Source organism: Alexandromys fortis, unplaced genomic scaffold (genome assembly GCF_014885135.2).
Source record: "Alexandromys fortis isolate MF-2015 unplaced genomic scaffold, M_Fortis_MF-2015_v1.1 scaffold_152, whole genome shotgun sequence".
NCBI classification, from domain to species: Eukaryota; Metazoa; Chordata; class Mammalia; order Rodentia; family Cricetidae; genus Alexandromys; species Alexandromys fortis.
Window position 1 is genome coordinate 2,458,305 of NW_026068045.1, and position 18,975 is coordinate 2,477,279.

General features: G+C 56.8%; 1 protein-coding gene across 3 annotated transcripts; it reads right to left on the minus strand.

Annotated features, from left to right (window-relative positions):
- Positions 1–3,263: 3,263 nt before the first annotated feature.
- Zbtb7b (zinc finger and BTB domain containing 7B) lies at positions 3,264–18,975 on the minus strand. 3 transcript variants are annotated; one of them, XM_050118823.1, is made up of 4 exons: positions 18,957–18,975; positions 18,688–18,786; positions 5,865–7,036; positions 3,264–5,518 (listed from the first exon to the last, which is right to left on the minus strand). In XM_050118823.1, exons 3-4 carry the CDS (start codon positions 7,028–7,030, stop codon positions 5,059–5,061), a joined length of 1,626 nt encoding a protein of 541 aa, XP_049974780.1. In that variant the 5' UTR covers positions 7,031–7,036; positions 18,688–18,786; positions 18,957–18,975; the 3' UTR covers positions 3,264–5,058. The 3 variants fall into 3 exon arrangements, with proteins under 3 accessions (XP_049974780.1, XP_049974781.1, XP_049974779.1); XM_050118824.1 differs by having other exon boundaries at positions 18,940–18,970; XM_050118822.1 differs by lacking the exon at positions 18,957–18,975 and having other exon boundaries at positions 18,688–18,931.

Below are 18,975 nucleotides of genomic sequence, written 5' to 3' on the forward strand. Positions count from 1 at the left end.
GTGTGGTGGGGGCTCCAGGCCACTCAGTCCTACATAGTGAGACCATTTTAATAAACAAACAAGTTTGAGCGTGTTCCATGCTAACCAGGTCATTTGGACAAGACCAGAAAGACAAAAGGAAAGAGTGGGCTAGACAGACAGCCTTGAGGTTAAGAATATTTGCAAGTTGGGGCTGGAGAGATGGCTCAGAGGTTAAGAGCACTGACTGTTCTTCCAAAGGTCCTGAGTTCAATTCCTAGCAACTATATGGTGGCTCACAACCATCTGTAATGGGGTCTGGTGCCCTCTTCTGGCCTTCAGACATACATGGAAGGAATGCTGTATACATAATAAATAAATATTAAAAAAATATTTGCAAGTCAGGCAGTGGTGGTGATAACCTCTAATCCCAGAATCTGGAGTTGTTCAAGGCTAGCCTGGTCTACAGAATGAGTTCCAGGACAGTCAGGACTTTGCAGAGAAACCCTGCCTCAAAAAACAAAAACAACACAGCTAATAGCTGTCTATAATTCCAGTTTCAGGGGATCCAACATCCTCCTCTGGCCACCAGACATGCATGCAACACTCACCCACACAAACAAGATATATAGACAGGCCGGGTGGTGGTGGTGCACGCCTTTAATCCCAGCACTCTGGAGGCAGAGGCAGGTAGATCTCTGTGAGTTCAAGGCCAGCCTGGTCTACAAGAGCTAGTTCCAGGACAGGAACCAAAAAGCTACGGAGAAACCCTGTCTCAAAAAAAAAAAAAAAGTTATATAGTCAGAAATGGCTTTGTGGTTGGAACACTTGCTATTTTTCCAAAGGATCTGAGTTCAATTCCCAGCATCCATGCTTGGGGGTGGGGGGCGACTCATAACCACCTGCAACTCCAGGGGATCAGATGTGTCTCTGGACAGGCACCTACACACATGGCCGATACTGACCCAGGTGGACATACCATGCATAAAAATATAACAAAAAGTTTTAAAGAGAAGGGAGAACTGGAGAGGGGAGAGCAGGAAGGAATCTATTATTGAAAACTCCCATACGCTAAGGAGACAGAACGGCTGGGCAGGAGGCTGTTTGAGCCATTGGCGGTCGGAAGATGAGATACTAAGAACGCTGGATCTACTAGGCTTGGGGAAGAAGGAGAAACAGGGCAAGAGCTGTCTGTCTATAGGGTGTGTAGCTATAACCACCCAGAGAGCAGGTGCAGAGATGTGCAGCAGGACTCGGGACTGGAGCTGTCTCTTTAGGAAGTTGCTGACTTGAGGGAAAATGGGGCTGGGTGGTGGCACATGCCTTTAATCCCAGCACTGGGAGGCAGAAGCAGGCGGATCTCTGTGAGTTCGAGGCCAGCCTGCCTCTACAAGAGCTGGTTCCAGGACAGGATCCAGAACTACAGAGAAACCCTACCTTGAAAAACTACAAAACAATAGAGTTCAACTGTAAAGCCGAGGGGAAAGGGAGGCTGAGGAAAGCAGGAGAGCCTAACCCTTATTAGGCCAGATGTGAGCAATAGGCTGGGGACCAACACTCACTCCATAGCTGAGGGACCAGACCACTGGTGTGGTTTGAGGGGACATATTTCATGGCATCAGGATAGCGAAAACCAGGTCATGAAGCAGCTGACAAAAGTGATTCAGAAGCCGAGTATGTGGCTTCTGTGTGAGGAAGAGGCTTGGGATCCCTTCAATATAATTTCTGTGATTAAAAAATAGAGGGCTGATTTAATTCCGTCATCTGTTTCTGAGACAGGGTCTCACTGTGTAGCTCCTGGCTGACCGACTGGACATTTGTTATTAGTACCAAGCTGGCCTTGAATTCATAGGGGTCCACCTGCCTCTGCCTCCAGAAGGGCTAGGATTGAAGGTGTGTCCCTCCGGCTTAATATGTGTACTTATTTTTAGAATGATCTTACTACGTGGTCTAGGCTGGCCTTGAACTTTTAGCCCTTCTGCTTCAGTAGAGGAGAGGTCATGTGCCACCCTGCGTGCTCGGAGAAAGGAAGCTCGGTGATAAAGAATTGGCTTTACACATAAGGGATATAGCGCCAAAAGATGTTTTTTATATCCTAGCACATCTAGGACATGGAAGAGGCCAGCCTAGATCAGATAGTAAGATCATCCTAAAAATAATACACATATTAAACCGGAGGGACACACATCTTTAATCCCAGCCCTTCTGGGAGCCTAGGAATGTAGTGGCCGAGCACCTGTTGGGCACCCACAAAGTCTGGGGTTCAACCCTAGGTCTGGACTGGGATGCAGGAAGAGAGCGTGCTGAGGTAGGCCAGGAGAATGTGGGTGAGGGGCATCCAAGTGCTCTGAGAGGAGCCTTCAGAACAGTCCAGCCTGTTCCAGCTACTTTTCTCTAGGAAGGAGGAGGCAGACACCTCACAGAGACCAGAGTGGGTGGTGGAGGCTGCGATGCTGGCAATGGGGAAGAGTGTGCAGAGAAGCTGGCCAGGGCCAGGAGAGGCTGAGGGATCCCAGGTAGGGTTAAGGCGGGTGATGGAGAGGGAACCTCTGTACGATGGCTGCTCCTGTGAGCCTGGTCAGAGGGTTGTTTTTGTTTTTTGTCTTTGGTGACAGGTTCTCAAAACTGTAGGCCTGAGTGTGTAGGGATTGTTCTCTCTTGGCTTACTTAAGGCTTACCCCATGATCTCTCTTGAGTTTGAAGGTTGAAGACTTTTTTCTGGATAGGTCAGAGGGCAGGATGAGAAGAAAATGGAGGCATCTTCAGTAACTGAGATGACCGCCTTTGAGAAGTACAATGGCTGACCCCCTGGCTGGGTTGGGGATGGTGTTCTAGCTATGTCCTCCCTAACTGTGAAGAGCACTGGCGAAGCCAGTGTGGTGGTGCACGCCTTTAATACCAGCACTTGAAGGCAGAGGCAGGCGGATCTCTGAGTTCAAAACCAGCCAGGTCTACAGAATGAGTTCTAGGACAGCCAGAGCTACAGAGTAACCCTGCCTAGAAAAACAACCAAAAAACAAGCTAAGCTGAGCAGGGACGGTGGTTAAGGCCGCCTGCCAGCAGCTTCGAGCTTACCAAGCCTTCCTCTCCTCCTAGTGACCAGGACAAAGGGAACGCACCTGAAAAGAAGCCCCTGCAGCCCTCTCCATGGAGCTCATGAGGTTGAAGGCCTTCCCTTGTCCCCTGAACCCCAGGGACCACTTCAGAAATCCACTGCCCCCAAAGCAGACCCCTCTCCAGCCTCAGAACCTCCTGACCCCTCCCACTCACCCCCAAAATAAAGGAACCAAAAGTGGACACAAGTATGAATCTTAAATTATTATTCTTTCTTCCATCACTTACACCCGAGGTGGGGGTAGGGGGAGATGAGGGGGATGGGGGAGGGGGGAAACGCTTTCCCCCACTAAGGCACTGAGTGGGAAAGCCGCAAGTAGAGAGAGTGGAAGTCACAGTGTCCCCACTCTCTGGGACTAAGCCCCAGGTTTCTCCAGCCCTGGGCTCCCCTATCACCTGAAATGCTAAGATGAGGCCCAGGGCTCCTGACCTCCCTTCTAATATATTACATCATCACTTTTTAAATAGATACAGGGACTGGTCCCGCCACCCCTCCCTGTCTGACCCCTCCCCACTATTGGGGGTACCTGGGCAGCTGTGCAAATGGGCATGGAGGTGCATGGGGAGAGGAGAGCACCGGGCCCCTGAACCTGCCCCTTTTAAGGAGGGGGAAGGGCCACCAGGCCAAAGGGGGTAGGGGAATAGTGCAAGGCAGAGCCCAGGCCGCAATGGGGGTCCAGCACCCAGCGAGGAAGGGGTAGGGTGAAGATTCTTCTCCACCCCAGGAGAATTGGTAGTTTAAAATGTGAAATTGGATTTCAACAAGACCATCAGAAGAGGCTATGTACAGAACAGGGGTGGACTCAGTCCTAAGAGCAACGGGCAAGGTCTAAGGAACGGACTCCTTTCCCCGAGGTCTGCTCCTCAGTTCACTTTTCCCAGGGGCAAGTGAGCTGCTTAGCTACCGTGTTGGCAAGGGGGTTCACAGGCCAGGATGGCTGGGTGTGACATAAGTTCACTGAAAGTGGTCGCTGCGGGGCGCTCGCCCTTACAGGGCATGGCCACCAGATGGCGCTGGCTTGCCCGCGCCCTGCAAGGCTACCTCAACCCCTCACCCCAACCCACACCCAGCGCCTGCCAGCCCGGGGGCGGCGTGAGTCAGGGGCAGCAAGCAGCAGAGGCGGCTCCGGCTTGCACCTGGGCGGGGAGGTGGGGAGGAGAAGAGGGTAAGACGCCCGGCCCGCCCTGCCCTCTGGCCCCAGGGAGGGAGCGCCAGGAACAAGACATTCCCTGCCCCGGGACGCGGGAGGGGAGAGGTGGAGAGCTCCCTTAGCTGGGAGGAGCCCTTATGCTACCCCCCAGGGGCGGGCGAACCAATCAAGCCACCCTGCCCCCTTCTCCAGGACCCCATGACTCAGCATTGGAACTGGGTGGAGGGGGGGAACTGGGATGGCTCCGTCCTTACAGGCCCAGTCTCCCCCCCCCCGCACCCCAATCTTTCAAGCTTCTACCATGTTACCCCCACTTACCCTTCCTTTGCCACCCCCCTTTGCATAATTTACTGCCAGAAAAAGGGAACAGAAACCAGGAAGGAGGGGTCTCGGAAGGGAGGGGCAGTCCACCCCCTCACACACAACCAAAACCCAGGGGGCATGGGAGTGCGACAGGCTTTGGTCCCAAGCCCCAGACTCCTAGAAACCCGCATAGCCGAAGTGGGACCCCACAAATCAAAGATAGATTATTGCTTCAATTCCCCAGTAGCAGCTGGGGACAGGGACCCTACCTTTACTGTGTGTGCAGTGCCTGTGACATACAGATACACACACATAGATATTTCATGTATAACGCCTTGGGTGATCACCCCAATCTAGAGAGCTTGTGCCCCAAAACCTCAGCTTGGAATTGGAATGAAGGCTCCTGGGGAAAAGGGGGTTGATTCTGATGCCAACGAGGCTCAGGATCCCTGACCACTTGTCTTATGTGCTCCCCATTGTGTGGCATGGTATCCCAGGCCTGTGCTGTTCCAGCCTGGCCATTCACCCTCTTTTAAGAGGACTCCATGGCACCTTCAGCCTGTGGTGTGGTAGGTGTCCCCTCCTCCTCCTCAGGGGGCCCTTGCGTAGTGACTGGGGGTCCTGTGGGGGCTGACTGCTCCCAGAATCGGGCCAGAGTGAGGCGGAAGGTGTCCAGGTGGCCATTGGAGAGGTCAAGGCCAGCGGGGGATGGGGCGGTGGTCGAGGGGGGCGGGTAGTGCGGTGGCGCATCATCTTTGCGGCGCCTTCGGGTGCGCACCTCCAGGCAGTTCTGGCCCTTGAGATGGCGCTGCAGGTGGTCCTCCTTGGCGAAAGCCTTGTGGCACAGGTGGCACTCATAGGGCCGGTCCCCAGTGTGCAGGTGCATGTGGTTCTTGAGGTCGTAGCTATGCAGGAAGCGGGCTGGGCAGTGTGGGCACGAATAGGGGCGCTCTCCTGTGTGCTTCCGCATGTGGATCTTCAGCTTGTCATTCCTGGTGCAAGCAGGGGAAAGGGTGGCACCGGTCAGGCCTCCAGCCGCTCGCAGGCCTCATCCCACTCTCATCCCTCCCTGCTCTTTCCCCAGCACTGCCCCAGGATACTCTTTCTGATTGGCTCCTAGCTTATGGGCCCTGCACCACCTGCGCCTCTGTACCCAGGCAACCTTCTTGGGCGCTAGACAGCTTACAGGCATCCTCTCTGGTTGCCTCTTTTGGCCTCCCAGCTCGTTCCAGGAACCCGCAAGAGTTCTGGTCCCCACTAGAACCATCTGCGGTCACTCTCTCAGATCCCATACCCACCTCAGCCCACTCTGGGCCCTGGGCCCCACTTGGTGCTCACCTGGTGAAGCGGACGCCGCAGACCTCACAGGCAAAGGGCTTCTCACCCGTATGGGTCCTCATGTGGCGTGGCAGTTTGCCTGCTCCGTGGATTATCTTGTGACACACTGGGCACTCTTGGGGCATCTGTGAACGGCGTTTGCGCACCAGCTTGTCTTGGCCATCCAGGCCTGGTGCCAGGGCGTCCTGGTGCAGGGAACTTAGGTAGGCCATCAGGTCAGGATCGATGGTGTCTTCATCTGAGCCCAACTCCTCTGGTGATAGTGAGGGCTCGTTGCTCTGTGTTAGCCCATAGGCTGGGGGATATGCCAGCTCCTCCTCCTCTTCCTCACCCTCGCAGACCTCATAGTTCAGGGGCCCCTCAGGAGGTGAGGCAGCACCCGCGGGAGGACTGTAGCTGTCCCCAAGCCCACTGCCCCCAGTGTTGCCCACTCTATTAACCACCCCTTCTTCTTCGTAGGTCAAGGGATGGGTGAGTACCGTGGGCGGCTCAGGGACCAGATGGTTTGCTCGGGCCCCCTTGGTTTGAAGAAAAGCTTTTCGGGGCTTGCGGCTGCGGCGGGCAACAGGTCGAGGTGGCGGTGGCGGTAGGAGGAGGGGCACCTGTGGAGGGCTATCTTCACCATTGGGCACTCCCGAAGCTGAGGCTGTGGTGGTGGCAGTGGCAAAAGCCTCCAGGTACTGTCGGGCTCGCTCACAGTCATCCTCATCTGGGCTAGGGGCTTCTAGCCCACTGCCTTGTAGAATCTCCATGCAGGCAGCAATGACACAGGGGATTTCCAATAGCCGTGCAGCTTGGAGGACGGCTGGCATGTTGGCGCTGCTGGTTGTCAGTGTGGCTGTGTAGGCAAATTCAAGCAGGGCACCCAGGGCCTCTGGCCCTACAAAGTCCAGCTCACACACACCGGCCCCTGCTCCTCCGGCAGCCATCCCGCCACCTCCTCCTGTTCCCATAACCGCGCTCCCCCCACCCTCCGTGAAGAGCTTCTTGAAGTAGTGGCTGCAGGCGGCCAGCACAGCCCTGTGGGTGCGGTACTCTAGCCCCTGCGTCCTGATGGTGAGGTCGCATAGATGGCCCAGTTGGCGCTGCTCATTGAGGCAGCTCAGCAGCTCACTGCTGTGGTCTGGGAATGGAATGCCAATCAAGTCATCTTCAGGGCTCCCCATCTTCTCCTGCAGGGTCAAGGACAGGGTGAGGTTAGAGCCCTCCTTCCTGTATGGGGAGCTGGCTCTCTTACTGGAGGAGGGCCCCATACTGGCCACTCTTTCAAGTGCCTTATGTTTGTTAGTATCCCATACCCTTCCAAAGTGTGACCTCCTTATACGTCAAGTACAAAGGAACTGCTGTTTGGACAGATGAGGCAACCTGCTTTCCAGGTGAAGTGCCAAGCGTGTAGGGCCACCGGCAGCCCCAGCCCCACCTCACCTCCCAAGCCTTGTACTGCTTTAGTCTGCTTCTGGGCAGTCCTGCCTTTCTGTTAGTTTCTAGACAGACCTTCCACTTCACCTTTCCTATCCCCTTGTTCTTAAGAAGAACCACTGAGCTGGGCAGTGGTGGCGCACGCCTTTAATCCCAGCACCTGGGAGGCAGAGGCAGGTGGATCTCTGTGAGTTCCAGGTCAGCCTGGTCTACAGCAAGTTCCAAGACAGGCTCCATAGCTATGAAGAAACCCTGTCTCGAAAAAAAAAAAAAGGTTTGGGCTTCAGAAAACTAACTAGAAGGACTAGAAGGACATGGTGACACTGGCTTGCTTCAGACATCTGCAAACTGGGGAATGGTCTCTGGTAGAACCTCCTGGTAGCTCTGGTAGATGCCAAGGAGACTTCAGAATGCTAACACACCAAAGTTGTCAGGTAAGGCATTGTCTCGGTTCTGTCACAAGCATCCCTACAAACAAAAGGAACCATCCTCGCCAGATGGTGGTGGGGCTGCGCAGGTCTTTAATCTCAGGGGATAGAGGCAGGCAGATCTCTGTGAGTTCAGGGCCAGTCTGGTCTACAGAGAGACTTCTAGGACAGCTAGGAGTACACAGAGAAACTCTGTCTCAAAAAGCAAATAAAAAAGAATCATCCTCTTCCTCCTCATGCCCCCACCCCCAGAAAGCCACCCAAAGTTCATCTTTCCTTCAAGATCCCCGCTCCCCACATCCTCCCTCATGGCCAAGGAACAAGCTACCCGATGCTGGGGTGTCACTGGCGCAGATACTTCCTGCCCCCCAGATAAGCATCACCCCTGCTGCTGAAAGGCCAAGTCCCACCCCTGCCCTCCCCCTTAAACTGTACCATCTCTCTTCCCCGGTCCAGAGGACCCTGCCTCTCCAGAGGCAACCTTAAGTGTTTCACCATCCACAGGGGTGGGGAGGGCAAGGGTTGGAGAGTGGCCTAGTTGAGTGACCTTGAACAAGTAAGTCTCTGTGGTAAGGGGCCAGTGTACCAGGCATGGCACAGTGCCTAGCACGCAGTAAGGGCTCAGTCAGTGGTCTGGCCAATACTTTCCTGTTACACAAGAAGGGGTTGAAGATACCAAGTGTGGTGGCGCACACCTTAAATCCCAGCACTTGGGAGGCAGAAGCAGGAGGATCTCTGTGAGTTTGAGGTCAGCAAAGTTAACTTCCAGGACAGCCAGAGCTCTGTAGAGAGACTGTCTCAAACAAAACAAACCAAAACAACAACAACAACACAACAAGAACAACCAAACAGGGGCTGGGAAGAGAAGCTGCAAGAGCCCAGCCCATTTGCACTGACAGATTTAGTCTAGAACAGTGGTTCTCAACCTGTGGGTCTGGACTCCTCTGGATTCCAGCGGGCGGCACTTTTAAGAGGTCACCTAAGACCTCAGGGAAACAGACATTTGCATTAAACAGTGGTTGTGCAGCAGTGGTCAGAAGAATCTTATGGCTGGGGTCCCGACAAGGTGAAGGACTTTTAAAGGGTCTCAGCGTTAGGAAGGTTGAGAACCAATGGCCTAGAGCTAACAAAGACTGGAGAGCTGGGCTCAACCAGGCTTGAGTTTGAATTCTTAGCTTTGGTCTTAAGCAAGTGATTTTATCTCTGAGCCTCTTTCCTCATCTTGATACTGGATAATTCCAGCTGACTCCAGGGGTTGAGAGGGGTAAGTGAGGCCAGGTGTGGCAGAAGGCCTGACACACAGTAGGACTCAGTCAGTAGTAGTTCAGCCTCTGGGTAGATTCCAGCGCACGCGGCCCTGCTCAGAGAGCTGCTGGGAGACAGGTCGGCCTCTCTCCTCCCTGAGGGAGCCAGGGAGCTGCCTGACCTTGGACAAGTCACTTCCTTTGCGCTGAGGCCTAGTCCTCGGTGTAGGTAAAGGCGACAATCCTTAGGGCAAGTCCCTCTGACATTTTGTCAGTGTCCTCCCTGACATTCCAACAGCTGGTCAACCCTAGCCATCTATGGGAAAGACTTTTGGTGGGTGGGGGTGGAAGTCAGGGGCTACACTGTCACAGTGGCCGACTTGCTGGCCACCTTCACCGCAAAGATGGAGCGCTGTATGAAGCGAACGGGGGCCACTTGTCTGCTTGGAAGTGACACCTGGGAACCCTCAATAGCTCACCTGTCCCCACCTTAAGCCCCCAGACCACTTCTCCTAGGGGACCAAGCAGTATGGAGTCCTCTCCTCTCCCTGTACTTTACATACGGTTAGAAAGGCCCCAGGACTTAAGAATAAACAAGAATCAGGTGGGTACCAAGAGTAGAAGCAGCAGCAGTGACTGCCACTTAAACAGCAGTGGGCACCCTCCTGGGCCCAAGTGCATCATATTCCTCCTAAGGGGCACGGGTGGAGCTATCCTTGCTGCCCATTGGCTGAGCTGGGCACCTGGAGACACGTGGCTCACCCCATCCTTCACCCTCCTTCCCTACCCACTCCACCTATTCCCGTTGGTAAACCTGTCTCCTTTCTCCCACCCCAGGGCTGATCTCCATGGCAACTTGGTATGGCAGGTGCACTGATTGGCTGATCTTGCTATCAGGGCACAGGTCCGAGTGGTTCACCACCAACTCACTCAGGGCTCGGGCAAGGGTGGGTGTTTAGTTCCTTAGGCCCAGATCCAATGCCTATGGCCACAAGGTATCGAGGAAGGACTAGAGAGGCAGATGGCATACAGCGAAGGAGAGGGTGTTCTGGGAAATCCCCTAGCCCTGGCACCCATACCAACTGAGGTGCCACCTGGAACTCTGACGGTGCCAACCAGGCCAAGGGGGCACTCCTAGCTCTATCATATGGGAGGAGTTGGTGGGGTGGAGGCCTCCCCTTCTTTCTGCCAGGGTGGGGCACTGGTGCCAGTGTGCCCACCCCACCTTGGGCACCCTTCCCACATCTGTATCCCAGAGGGCCCAGTCCCCTTGAGACGCCCCATGTAGGCAGCCCATCCCCACCCAGCCTGGCATGCCCCCTCTTGCTAAGACCTTGTGGGCATGGGTGTGTGTGGTGGTTGGGGGGGCAGCTGTGCCAGGGAACCAGGCAAGGTCTGTTTGGTCTGTTTGCCTGGTAGGGGAAAGTACTGGGGGCCCCGCCCCATCACTCCCCTCTTTCTTGCCACCCCCCCCAGGCTCCCCTCATTGTCAGGCCTGCTAGACCGGCCAGGCCAGTGGGCAGCTTTCTTGAAACCAGGCCCTGTGTCAAGCCTGCACCATCTTTGGTGGGGGAAAACTTGAGGGTGACATGGTGAAGGGTGACAAAGATGGGAGTCCCCATGGCCTACCCATCAGTACCGAGAGGCACCTGTTAGAGTGTGTCTACCAGACAGCTAAACGCAGAGGGTGCTGGCCTTGAGAAGACAAAGGCAGCTAGAATCTTCCAGGTGCTGACCTTAGGCAGCTTCCAGACTAGGGCTGAGGGGCTCCAGGGCCAACCATGCCGGTCTGAGCCAGCTGAAGGGCAGGCATAGGAGGCCCTGAATGGGGCAGCCAAGTAAAGCTGGCTCCCCCTTCTCCCCACCTTGGGGATTAGGGGACTGAGGCTTAGTGTGGGGGGCAGCCGACAGAACCAGGATTAGTGGCGTAGAAAATAGATGTGGGCTGATACACAGACGCACAGAGCATCACCCCCCACTCCGCCCCCATTCCAAGGCCCCTTCTCTGCCAGGGAACCAGAGAGGGTGAGGACCAGGCGGAAACACCTTCCTGCTAGGGATGACTGAGACCCAAGACTGCCCAGGGCTCCTGGGCTGGTCACCCCTCCCCCCTCTTTCTCCTTTCTGCCCCCACCCCCTAACCCCAGCTCCAGCCTCAGGTTCTCTTCCTGTTTTTTTGGAGCGCAGTTTGCACGAAGCTAGGGCTTTGGCCTGTGGCTGGACCAGAAGGATAGGGAAAACTGGACAGACAGTTCAAAGTTCTCGGGGACCCAGGAATCCATATTCCATGATTCCCTCCAACCTTTCTGGGGCCAAAGGGTCACTGACATCTTAACTGCTCGGTTTCAGGCAGGTGAGGCGGCTGAGCCACATGTCACTGGAGGACTGGAAGAACTTACACAGACAGGGCCAAAAGACAGGTCCTGGGTCCAGGGATGCCCAAGACACTTAAAGGAGCTCTCCTCTGCAGCCCCTCTAAACTTGTACATGTCTTCCCCATCCCCCCATGTGACGCTTCCCCCCCTCCTAACCTCACCACCCCCAGCACTCACACTTCCTGGGGGCCAAGGCGGGGAAGAGAGACCGCAAGCCACGAAGGGGGAAGGAGGCAAGGGGAGTTGGCTGCTTCCCGGTGCGGTGGGGGTTAAGCTCCCACCAGGTCCCGAGCCTGGTGCAGGGCTCCTGATTTGAAGGTTACCACCATGCTCCTTTTCTCTCTAGCATATGGCCCTTTAGCCCATCAAGGGGAATGGACCGAGATCAAGATGGCGGAGGAAGGAATGGGGCGCTGCTTCCCCAGCCTCGCATCTCCACCTCTGGGGACCCCAGCTCATGGGCAGCCCCTGACTCTCAGCCTTCCTTGTTTGGACCTCTCTTTAGTCTTTCAGCCTTCTTTCCACCAGCTGTGGCCTCGTCTTCCCAGCACAGGATTGAACCTGGGTTCCCTTCCTTTCTCGTCTCTCCCATCTTGTCCCACAGGCTGCTGCTAGGAACCGTCCTCAGAGATTTTCTTCCCGACTCCCATCACTTCTCTCACTGACCTCTCCTGAGCCCAACATCAACTGCTCCAAGCCTGTGCAGGGCAGACACGGCCGAAGAGCCAAATCAAGACCTGGGCTTCTTCCACAAAGCCTGGTCTTAATGAAGAAATGGTTTAATTTTGGGTACCCATACCTGCCTTGTGAAGGAAGCAGAGGACCAAAATTTGGGAGCCACTTGGAGAAAAGAGGTGGGAGAGGTAGGGTACACAGCAAGAGCGGATGTGGGGTAAGGGGGACAGCAAGTGCCTCTCTGCCCGTCAGAGTTTCCAGCCCTGAAGCTACTGGACTTTCCCCAGAAAGTGGCCACCCTGAGCCAGGTAACCATTCACTGGACAGACCCTGGTCATCAGGGTTCCCAGCAGAGTCCGGCTAGCCAGTGCCAGCTCTTCTTAGGGCTAAGGAGACTACTCAAAGTGCCAGGGTCTACCTTGTATCCCCCTCCCCCCCAGCCATATCTTTGGCTGGGTAACTAAGCTGGCTGGTAACTCCACACCCGCTTAGCCGCAGGCAGAAACCTGAGCCCCCCCAAGCCCCAGAAGACACCCCAGCCGGGTCCCCGGAGCCCAGCTCCCTGTAGGCCTGTCCAACCTCCTGACCCGGCCCAGCAAGCAAGCTTCCGTGGAACCTTTCTTCTGCCTTTCTTGGTCCGCTTGGGTCCCTTAGACTCTGAAGCCTCCCCACACTCCAGTGCCTCAGCTCCTCTTCCCTAAAGCCTCCAGTTAAACCTGGGCACCCTCTTCCTAGCCTGTTTTTCAGCCCTCCTCTGACCCTTGGCCAATTCTAGGCCTCCGAGCCTCCCCTGGGGCCTGACCTCCTGAGCCAGAGTAGGGCCTACTCACCTGAACGCTGAGGGGCCTTGCCGGCAACTCCTCCAGGTCCCTGGGGGCAGCACGTTGGGAGGGTGGGGGAGGGATAACTGGGGGGGGGGCAGGGTGTCTGTTCCCCCACTCCAGCTCCCTCCTTCAAAGGGGCCGCCCACGACCTGGCCCAGTCCCTCCCCCTACAGCCTTAACCCTCTGGGTGCTGTCCCCCTCCCCCAGCTTGGAGGGAGGGGTTACAGAAGAGCTGGCAGCGTGGGAGAGGGCCCAGAGTCTGCCTGCAGTGCCCAAAGCCTCAGCTGTCCCCACCCCCGCCTGTCCTTGCTCAGTCCTAAAAGGGGAAAAAGGTGAGGGGCAGAAAAGGTAGGAGCTAGGCCAGTCCAGGAGGACAGAGGTGAGGAGGAGCAATGGGAGAGGTTGCTGGAGGTGGGACCAGGAGAAGGAAGAAGGGAGGGGAGGGGACAGAAAACAGCAGTGGCCAAATTGGGAGGAAGGGAACTCTGGACAGCCAGTGCCAAGGGTGACAGGTGCCCAGCCCCTCGGAGTATGTGGGATTAAGGGACCATAAGGAGACCCTCCAGACCCTACGAAGCCCTTGCCCCTTGCTGGGAGCTGTCCGGATTCTCTTCACCTTGTACCAGGCTGGGGCCCTCAGGGGCTGGGCAAGGCGGCACCCGCCCTCCTCATAGCCTCACCCCAAACCCACTCACATACCACAGTTCCTCGCCAGGGCGCCAGTCCTGCCAACAAGGCCAGGGGGCAGCACTCATGCCAGGACCCCAGTGACCAGGGGGACAGAGCTGGCTGAGGAGGGGTAGACATACTGGGGGAGCTGTAGGCACCGAAAGAGGAAGGAGCTGGGAGGGGGCATCTGCTGGGAAGCTCCTAGCCCCACCCCTTACGCAAGCTACTGCTCCCCTGGCTGGTTGGGTGGGACCCGCCTGGGCCTGAGGGGCAACTCAGGAAAGCTCTGAGAGGAGATGAGTGGCCACAGAAAGTCATGCAACTCCTGGAATTTCTTACTCTTGGGATGAAAGATACCCCAGTGTCCTCCAGAGAGTAGGCCATCCCAGGTCCTGGTAGGCTCAGAGAGAATCACAGAAATGTCTCCTAAGATACCCCCTCCCGGCTACCCCCAACAGCTGCTGGCTCAGTGCCGCTGGCCTGCTGCTCCTCACCGGCTCCCGGCCTGGCTGGCAGCTACCCACCAGGATGCTGGCAGTCCTGCCCGCCTCTCCCTCCTACCCCCTGCTCGCAGTGCCCTATGCCAACTGTGGGCCTGGGTGGGGGAGGGTCACTTCTATGCCTTGGTGCCAGGCAGGCGGGCCCAGGCCCCTGAGGTCCTATAGATAAGCCCCAGGACCCTGTCCTTAAGCCACCTCCTTAAGAGGAAGCATATTGCTCAGGGCTGATACAGGATAGACCTATGAGCAGTTACTGAAGGATCCACGCCCCAAGGTGGGGACCAGTGTCTCTCCTGTCACCAGGCGCCAATCTTCCAGCACTCCCCCTGCAAATGCTTGGGCACCAAAGTCCCTGCAATTCCTAAGAGCCCCAGTCTAATGCCTAGAGCTTGTGAGGGAGCAGGGTGGGGCTGCTCCCTGCCCTTTGATCCCCATAAAGGGAGGGAACTAGCCTGGAGGGCAGGGGGGCAAGGGAGGAGTTCATGGGGCCCCTCATTTCCCCTGCCAGGGGCATCAGGGCAGGGTGTGGGCATCTCCTGGGTGGGGCTCATCCTAAGGTGAGGATGGGTAGGATGTCTTAGCATGAGAGGTGCATGTCAATACGTGGTGTTATATGGGAATGTAATGGTAAGAACAAAGTAAGGAGAATACAGAGGCTCTCTAAGTGGCAACCCATCCCAGTCCCAACTTTACCCTTACCCAGAAACACTTTCAGACTCAACCAAATTGAGAGCTCAAAGAGGACTACAACTCCCAGTGTGCACCACAACTGTTTTACATGTACCTTGGGAGTTGTAGTTCCCTTAAGGGGCCCTGGGTTCTCTTTCCAAGAGCTTAGTGGGTAGGTTAGGGAGAGAATGGTCATGGACCTCCTCAAAGCGCAGCACTATTTAAGAAGAGTAAAAACAGGCTAGGAGGTTCATAGTGGGGAGAGAAGACCCCCTTATTCCAGGCAAAGGGGGAAGAAAGAAGGAAGGAAGGTCGAGAGGATGTCTGTTGAAAGGGGCATATGGGTGGGGAGGAGCTGGGGGGGTGGAAACAGGAAGGAAATTGAAGCCAGAGACATGAAGTTGAAAGCAAGTTCTTGGGGGAGCCCCACTCCGAGGCGTGGCAGAGACTGGGAAGACATTTCTCCTGCCATTCTGGTGACCTGGGAAGGCATAACAGGAATTAGTGATGTTCAGTGGTATCGAATAACGTATTGTGTGTGCGGGGGGGGGGGGGGGGGGGGGGGGGGGGGGGGGGTGTTATCGGCTCCATTTGCCCGTCACCAGCCCTCTTTTGCCAAGGGCACCCTCAAACTCTGGGTGCGGTATAGGCATTTGCTGGGTAGGAAGCCCCGAAGGTCCTTAGGAAAGCTAGAAGAAGAGGGGGAGTTGGGCAAGTACACTGAAGGCAGCTGCGGGTTAGGCCCAGGTGTGAGGTCAGCATAATGGCAGGACAGAGACCACAGAAGCCTCGGGGAGGAGTGAGCTAATGTCCCTGTGCCACCTGCTTCCACCCATCTCAGGCTATCGGCCAGAACACTGAGGCATTTGCTGAAGATTTCCTCCTGGACTAGTGGCCTATCAACATAAAATATGGCCTCGTAGGGAGCCAGATGGCCACTGGGTATCTCTCCCTGGTAGAGATGGGCAAGAGAACAGCTTTGAAGACACTTTTTTTCTGAGTTTCCCAAAGTTCTGTGACAAATGCTGACAGGCCACAAGATTACTGCCAAGGCCTGCGAAGTGGTGGTAGTGGGGTCTTTCTTGGTCCTCCAGTCCTTGATGGTGGTGGACCCAAGTCATTCTGTCCCCTTCTCCCCAGTCCCCCAGGCCTGCATTGGCACCTGGCTGCTTCTGTGTTGGCAGGACTGGAAGGGGGGGCAGTAAGGCAACTTCAAACTGTCCGGGCAAAACGTCAAGTTTACTCACGAGTTTACTCAGCAGGAGGGGGAGAGGCCAGAGCAGGCACACCCCATGCCAGGGTCCTATCCATCTGCCTGTCTCCACCTTCCTCCCCCACCCTCGTTTCAGCTCTAGGCCAAAACAGGCACAAGCCCCAAGGCCTGGTGGCAGGGCAGTCTTAACTCTCAGGAAGGTCATAGAGCCAAGCAAGCTGGAGGCAGGAAGCCCTGAAGCAGGCCCAGAGGCTTCTATCAGAGGGCACTGCCCTGCCTGGAGCCCATTTATTCCCCTTCTCAGGTCCTTGGCCTTGTGCCAGAAGAACTGGGCCTCTCAGCCATCTAGAAGAGGGCCTTGTCTCCTCCACCTGAGCAGTCTGTTGAGCCAGTAACTTCTGACCCCAAAGTCCACTCCTGGGCTGGGCCTCGGGTACCAACATGATGCCATTCAGGATCCCATTCATCTTACCCTTGGCCTGGAATGGGGGGCCAGCACTCTATCTGACCTACTTCCCTTTCCTCCCCACCTGTTTTCACTCTCAGCTTCTCTCCCCAAGCCTTCACTGTCCCCACCCCAGAGGTGCTCCACCCCCCCAGCCTGCTGGGTCCCCTCCCCCACTCTTCCCCAGGGTGCCAAGTGCAAGCACACAAAGGGCCCGATGGTGCATTGTTAGCCCAGCCCCCGCTGCCCGCCGCGCCCTCCTGGGGCAGGCACTAGGCCAAGGAGGAGCTGGGGGCGGTGGGTGCCAGGGGGCACCATGGGGAAGGGGAAGAGGGCAGCACCTGTCTCCCGGACACTGGGGCCATATCACCTGGACTGAGTAGCGGTGAGAAGGACCCATTAGAGCAGGCTTGTCTTCTTCACCTGAGCCTAGTGGGCACTGCTTTCTTCCCCAGAGCCCTTTTCTGGCAATATTAACCCCTTCCTGACCCCAGGCTGGGGGGAGGTGCCCAAGGGAGGGGACAGTGTCTGGGGGTGTCAGCAGGCAGCAGCGTGCCTACAGCAACCATGTAACAGAGGCACGCTGGGGGAGCTGGGGTCCCGGGGGCCAGGGACAAGAAGCACTGGCAGAGATTTCTCCCTGTTTCATCAGCTGCTCCAGGGGGAGCCCCCTGTCCTTCTCCCCAGTTGCCACTAAGGAGGAACACTAACTACCATCCAAACCCAGTCACAAATATGCCCTTCTCCAGCCCAGCACAATACTTATGCCCAGTATCTCTTCCCAATCTAATGTCCACTCCATGCCAGCTCTATAAACAGTGCCAGGAGGGTACAGGGGTGACCAAACCAGTTGGTGTGGGGGGGTAGCAAAACACAACCCCATAATCCTCCAGGCCTTAGCGCCCCCCCAAAACACACACTCCCTTGGGGAACAGAGAGTTCCTATCTTGGTTTAACTCCTCACTTCCCAATCTGGATCCCCCAATCCTTGATAAACGGTCCCCTTCTCTAGGAATAAGTTGGGGCAAGAAGAAATAGCTGCGCTGACTCATTCCCAGTCTCAGCTGCAGCTAGGGGTCTCCAAAGCATTCGGGCGGGGGTCAATTCAAGAACGCCCTCCACCTGGCCCGGAAGCCAGGACAGCTTGCCGGTCTCCCCCTCTCCCCAGCACCCACTTCCGGTGTCCCAAACTAGGTCAGCAGTGCTCGTTTCCTGTGGGTCAGCTAGCACCGGCGCCTCTGCCCCTCCCCTGCTCCGGACCCAGGCTCCCCGCCTTACCCCCCGCCCCCCAGGGCGCCCCGAGGTCTCACCACGTCTCAGCCGCCCTTTGATACATGGGGGATGTGCAGGGCGGGGGGCAGGGGACCCGCCCTCTCTCCAAACACTAGCAGGGCCGGGGCGCCTGGGCAGGCACGTGTCCGGGCACAACCCGCTGCCCACGCTGCCCCCCCACTCCCACCCCCCCTCGCTCTGGCCAGGACACGTCGCTCTCTTACTTGGGTGGGGTGGGAGGAGGGGAGAGAAAGCTGGGAATGGAAAGCAGCGCCCCCCACCCCTTTGAATGGCCACCCTCTGCCAGCGGCGCGCACTAGGTTTCTACCACACGGCGACCCCCGCTCCGGTTAGGGCAGGTGCGCCGGCGCCGGCGGCAAAACGGTGGTAGGTAGAGTTCTTATCACCCACCCGCGCGCTGGAGGAGTTGTGAGAGCAAAGGCTGACTTTGAAAAGGTGGCGGTGGGGCTGCAGCTTGAGAGAAGGGAATGTGATTGCGGAGCGGGAGGGGCAGAGGGGTCGTTCTGCCGAGCCGCACTACCGCGGGAGAGACGACGCGGCTCTGGAAGCGCAAGAAACCGAATAGTCCAGCCGGTAACTTTCCCCCCGAGTCGCGGTTCCTTCCGCCGCCCCCCAGCTCCCATGCCACTGGCCTGGGTCCAGCCCACCGCGCCAGGGGGCGCGGAGCAGGGCGGGGGGGGCACGCGTTGTCCTAGTTAGAGTCCGTCAGCATTTCCATTCCCTCCGTTCGGTCGGGCTTGGGGTCTTCCCCCTAAAGTCACGGAGGCGACTGGGAGAAGTTCAGCGCAGCTCACCCCCTCTCCATCCCGTAGCTTACAGTCTGTCTGATATTAGAAGTGCAAAGAAAGTTTCTGGAGACCCTCCGCCCAGAGTTGGGGGAGGCTGTAGTACTCTACCTTTTCCTCCAAGTTAAAAACCAATTCCAAAGACCTAGGAAAGCTATAGGGAATGCGACTGTTTGAAATCTGGTGTGTGTGTACAGGGGTCTCACAGGACGCACGAAGGACACTGCAGTACGCTCGAGTCTAGTGGACCTCGAGCCAAGGGACAAAAAGTAGGGTTCACTTACTTCTCAGCCCTCGGGTCCTCACGCTGGAGCTGCAGATGCAGAGTGTGGGAAGAAGTGCGTCCCCCGCCAGGCCCGGGGGCTTGGGGCCCTGCTCCGGTCCTGGTCAGAAGGCCGCGGTCAGTGGCTCGCCGCTCGTTGCTGGGGGGCTCCTCCTCCGCCACCCTTTGCCTCCTCCTGCTGCCCGCCCCCCTTGGCCGCGGAGAGCCGTACATTCACCTGGCTCCCACCCGCCCCCCCCCGGGCCCGCCTCACCTGTCCTGCTGTCTCACCTGTCCTCCCGCTTGCTTT

Coding starts and splice junctions, on each gene's coding strand:
- Zbtb7b (XM_050118823.1), bottom strand. CDS start 7,030: ATGGGGAGCCCTGAAGATGACTTGATTGGCATTCCATTCCCAGACCAC. Junction 5,519..5,864: donor TGCGGCGTCCGCTTCACCAG/GTGAGCACCAAG, acceptor TGCTTGCACCAG/GAATGACAAGCTGAAGATCC.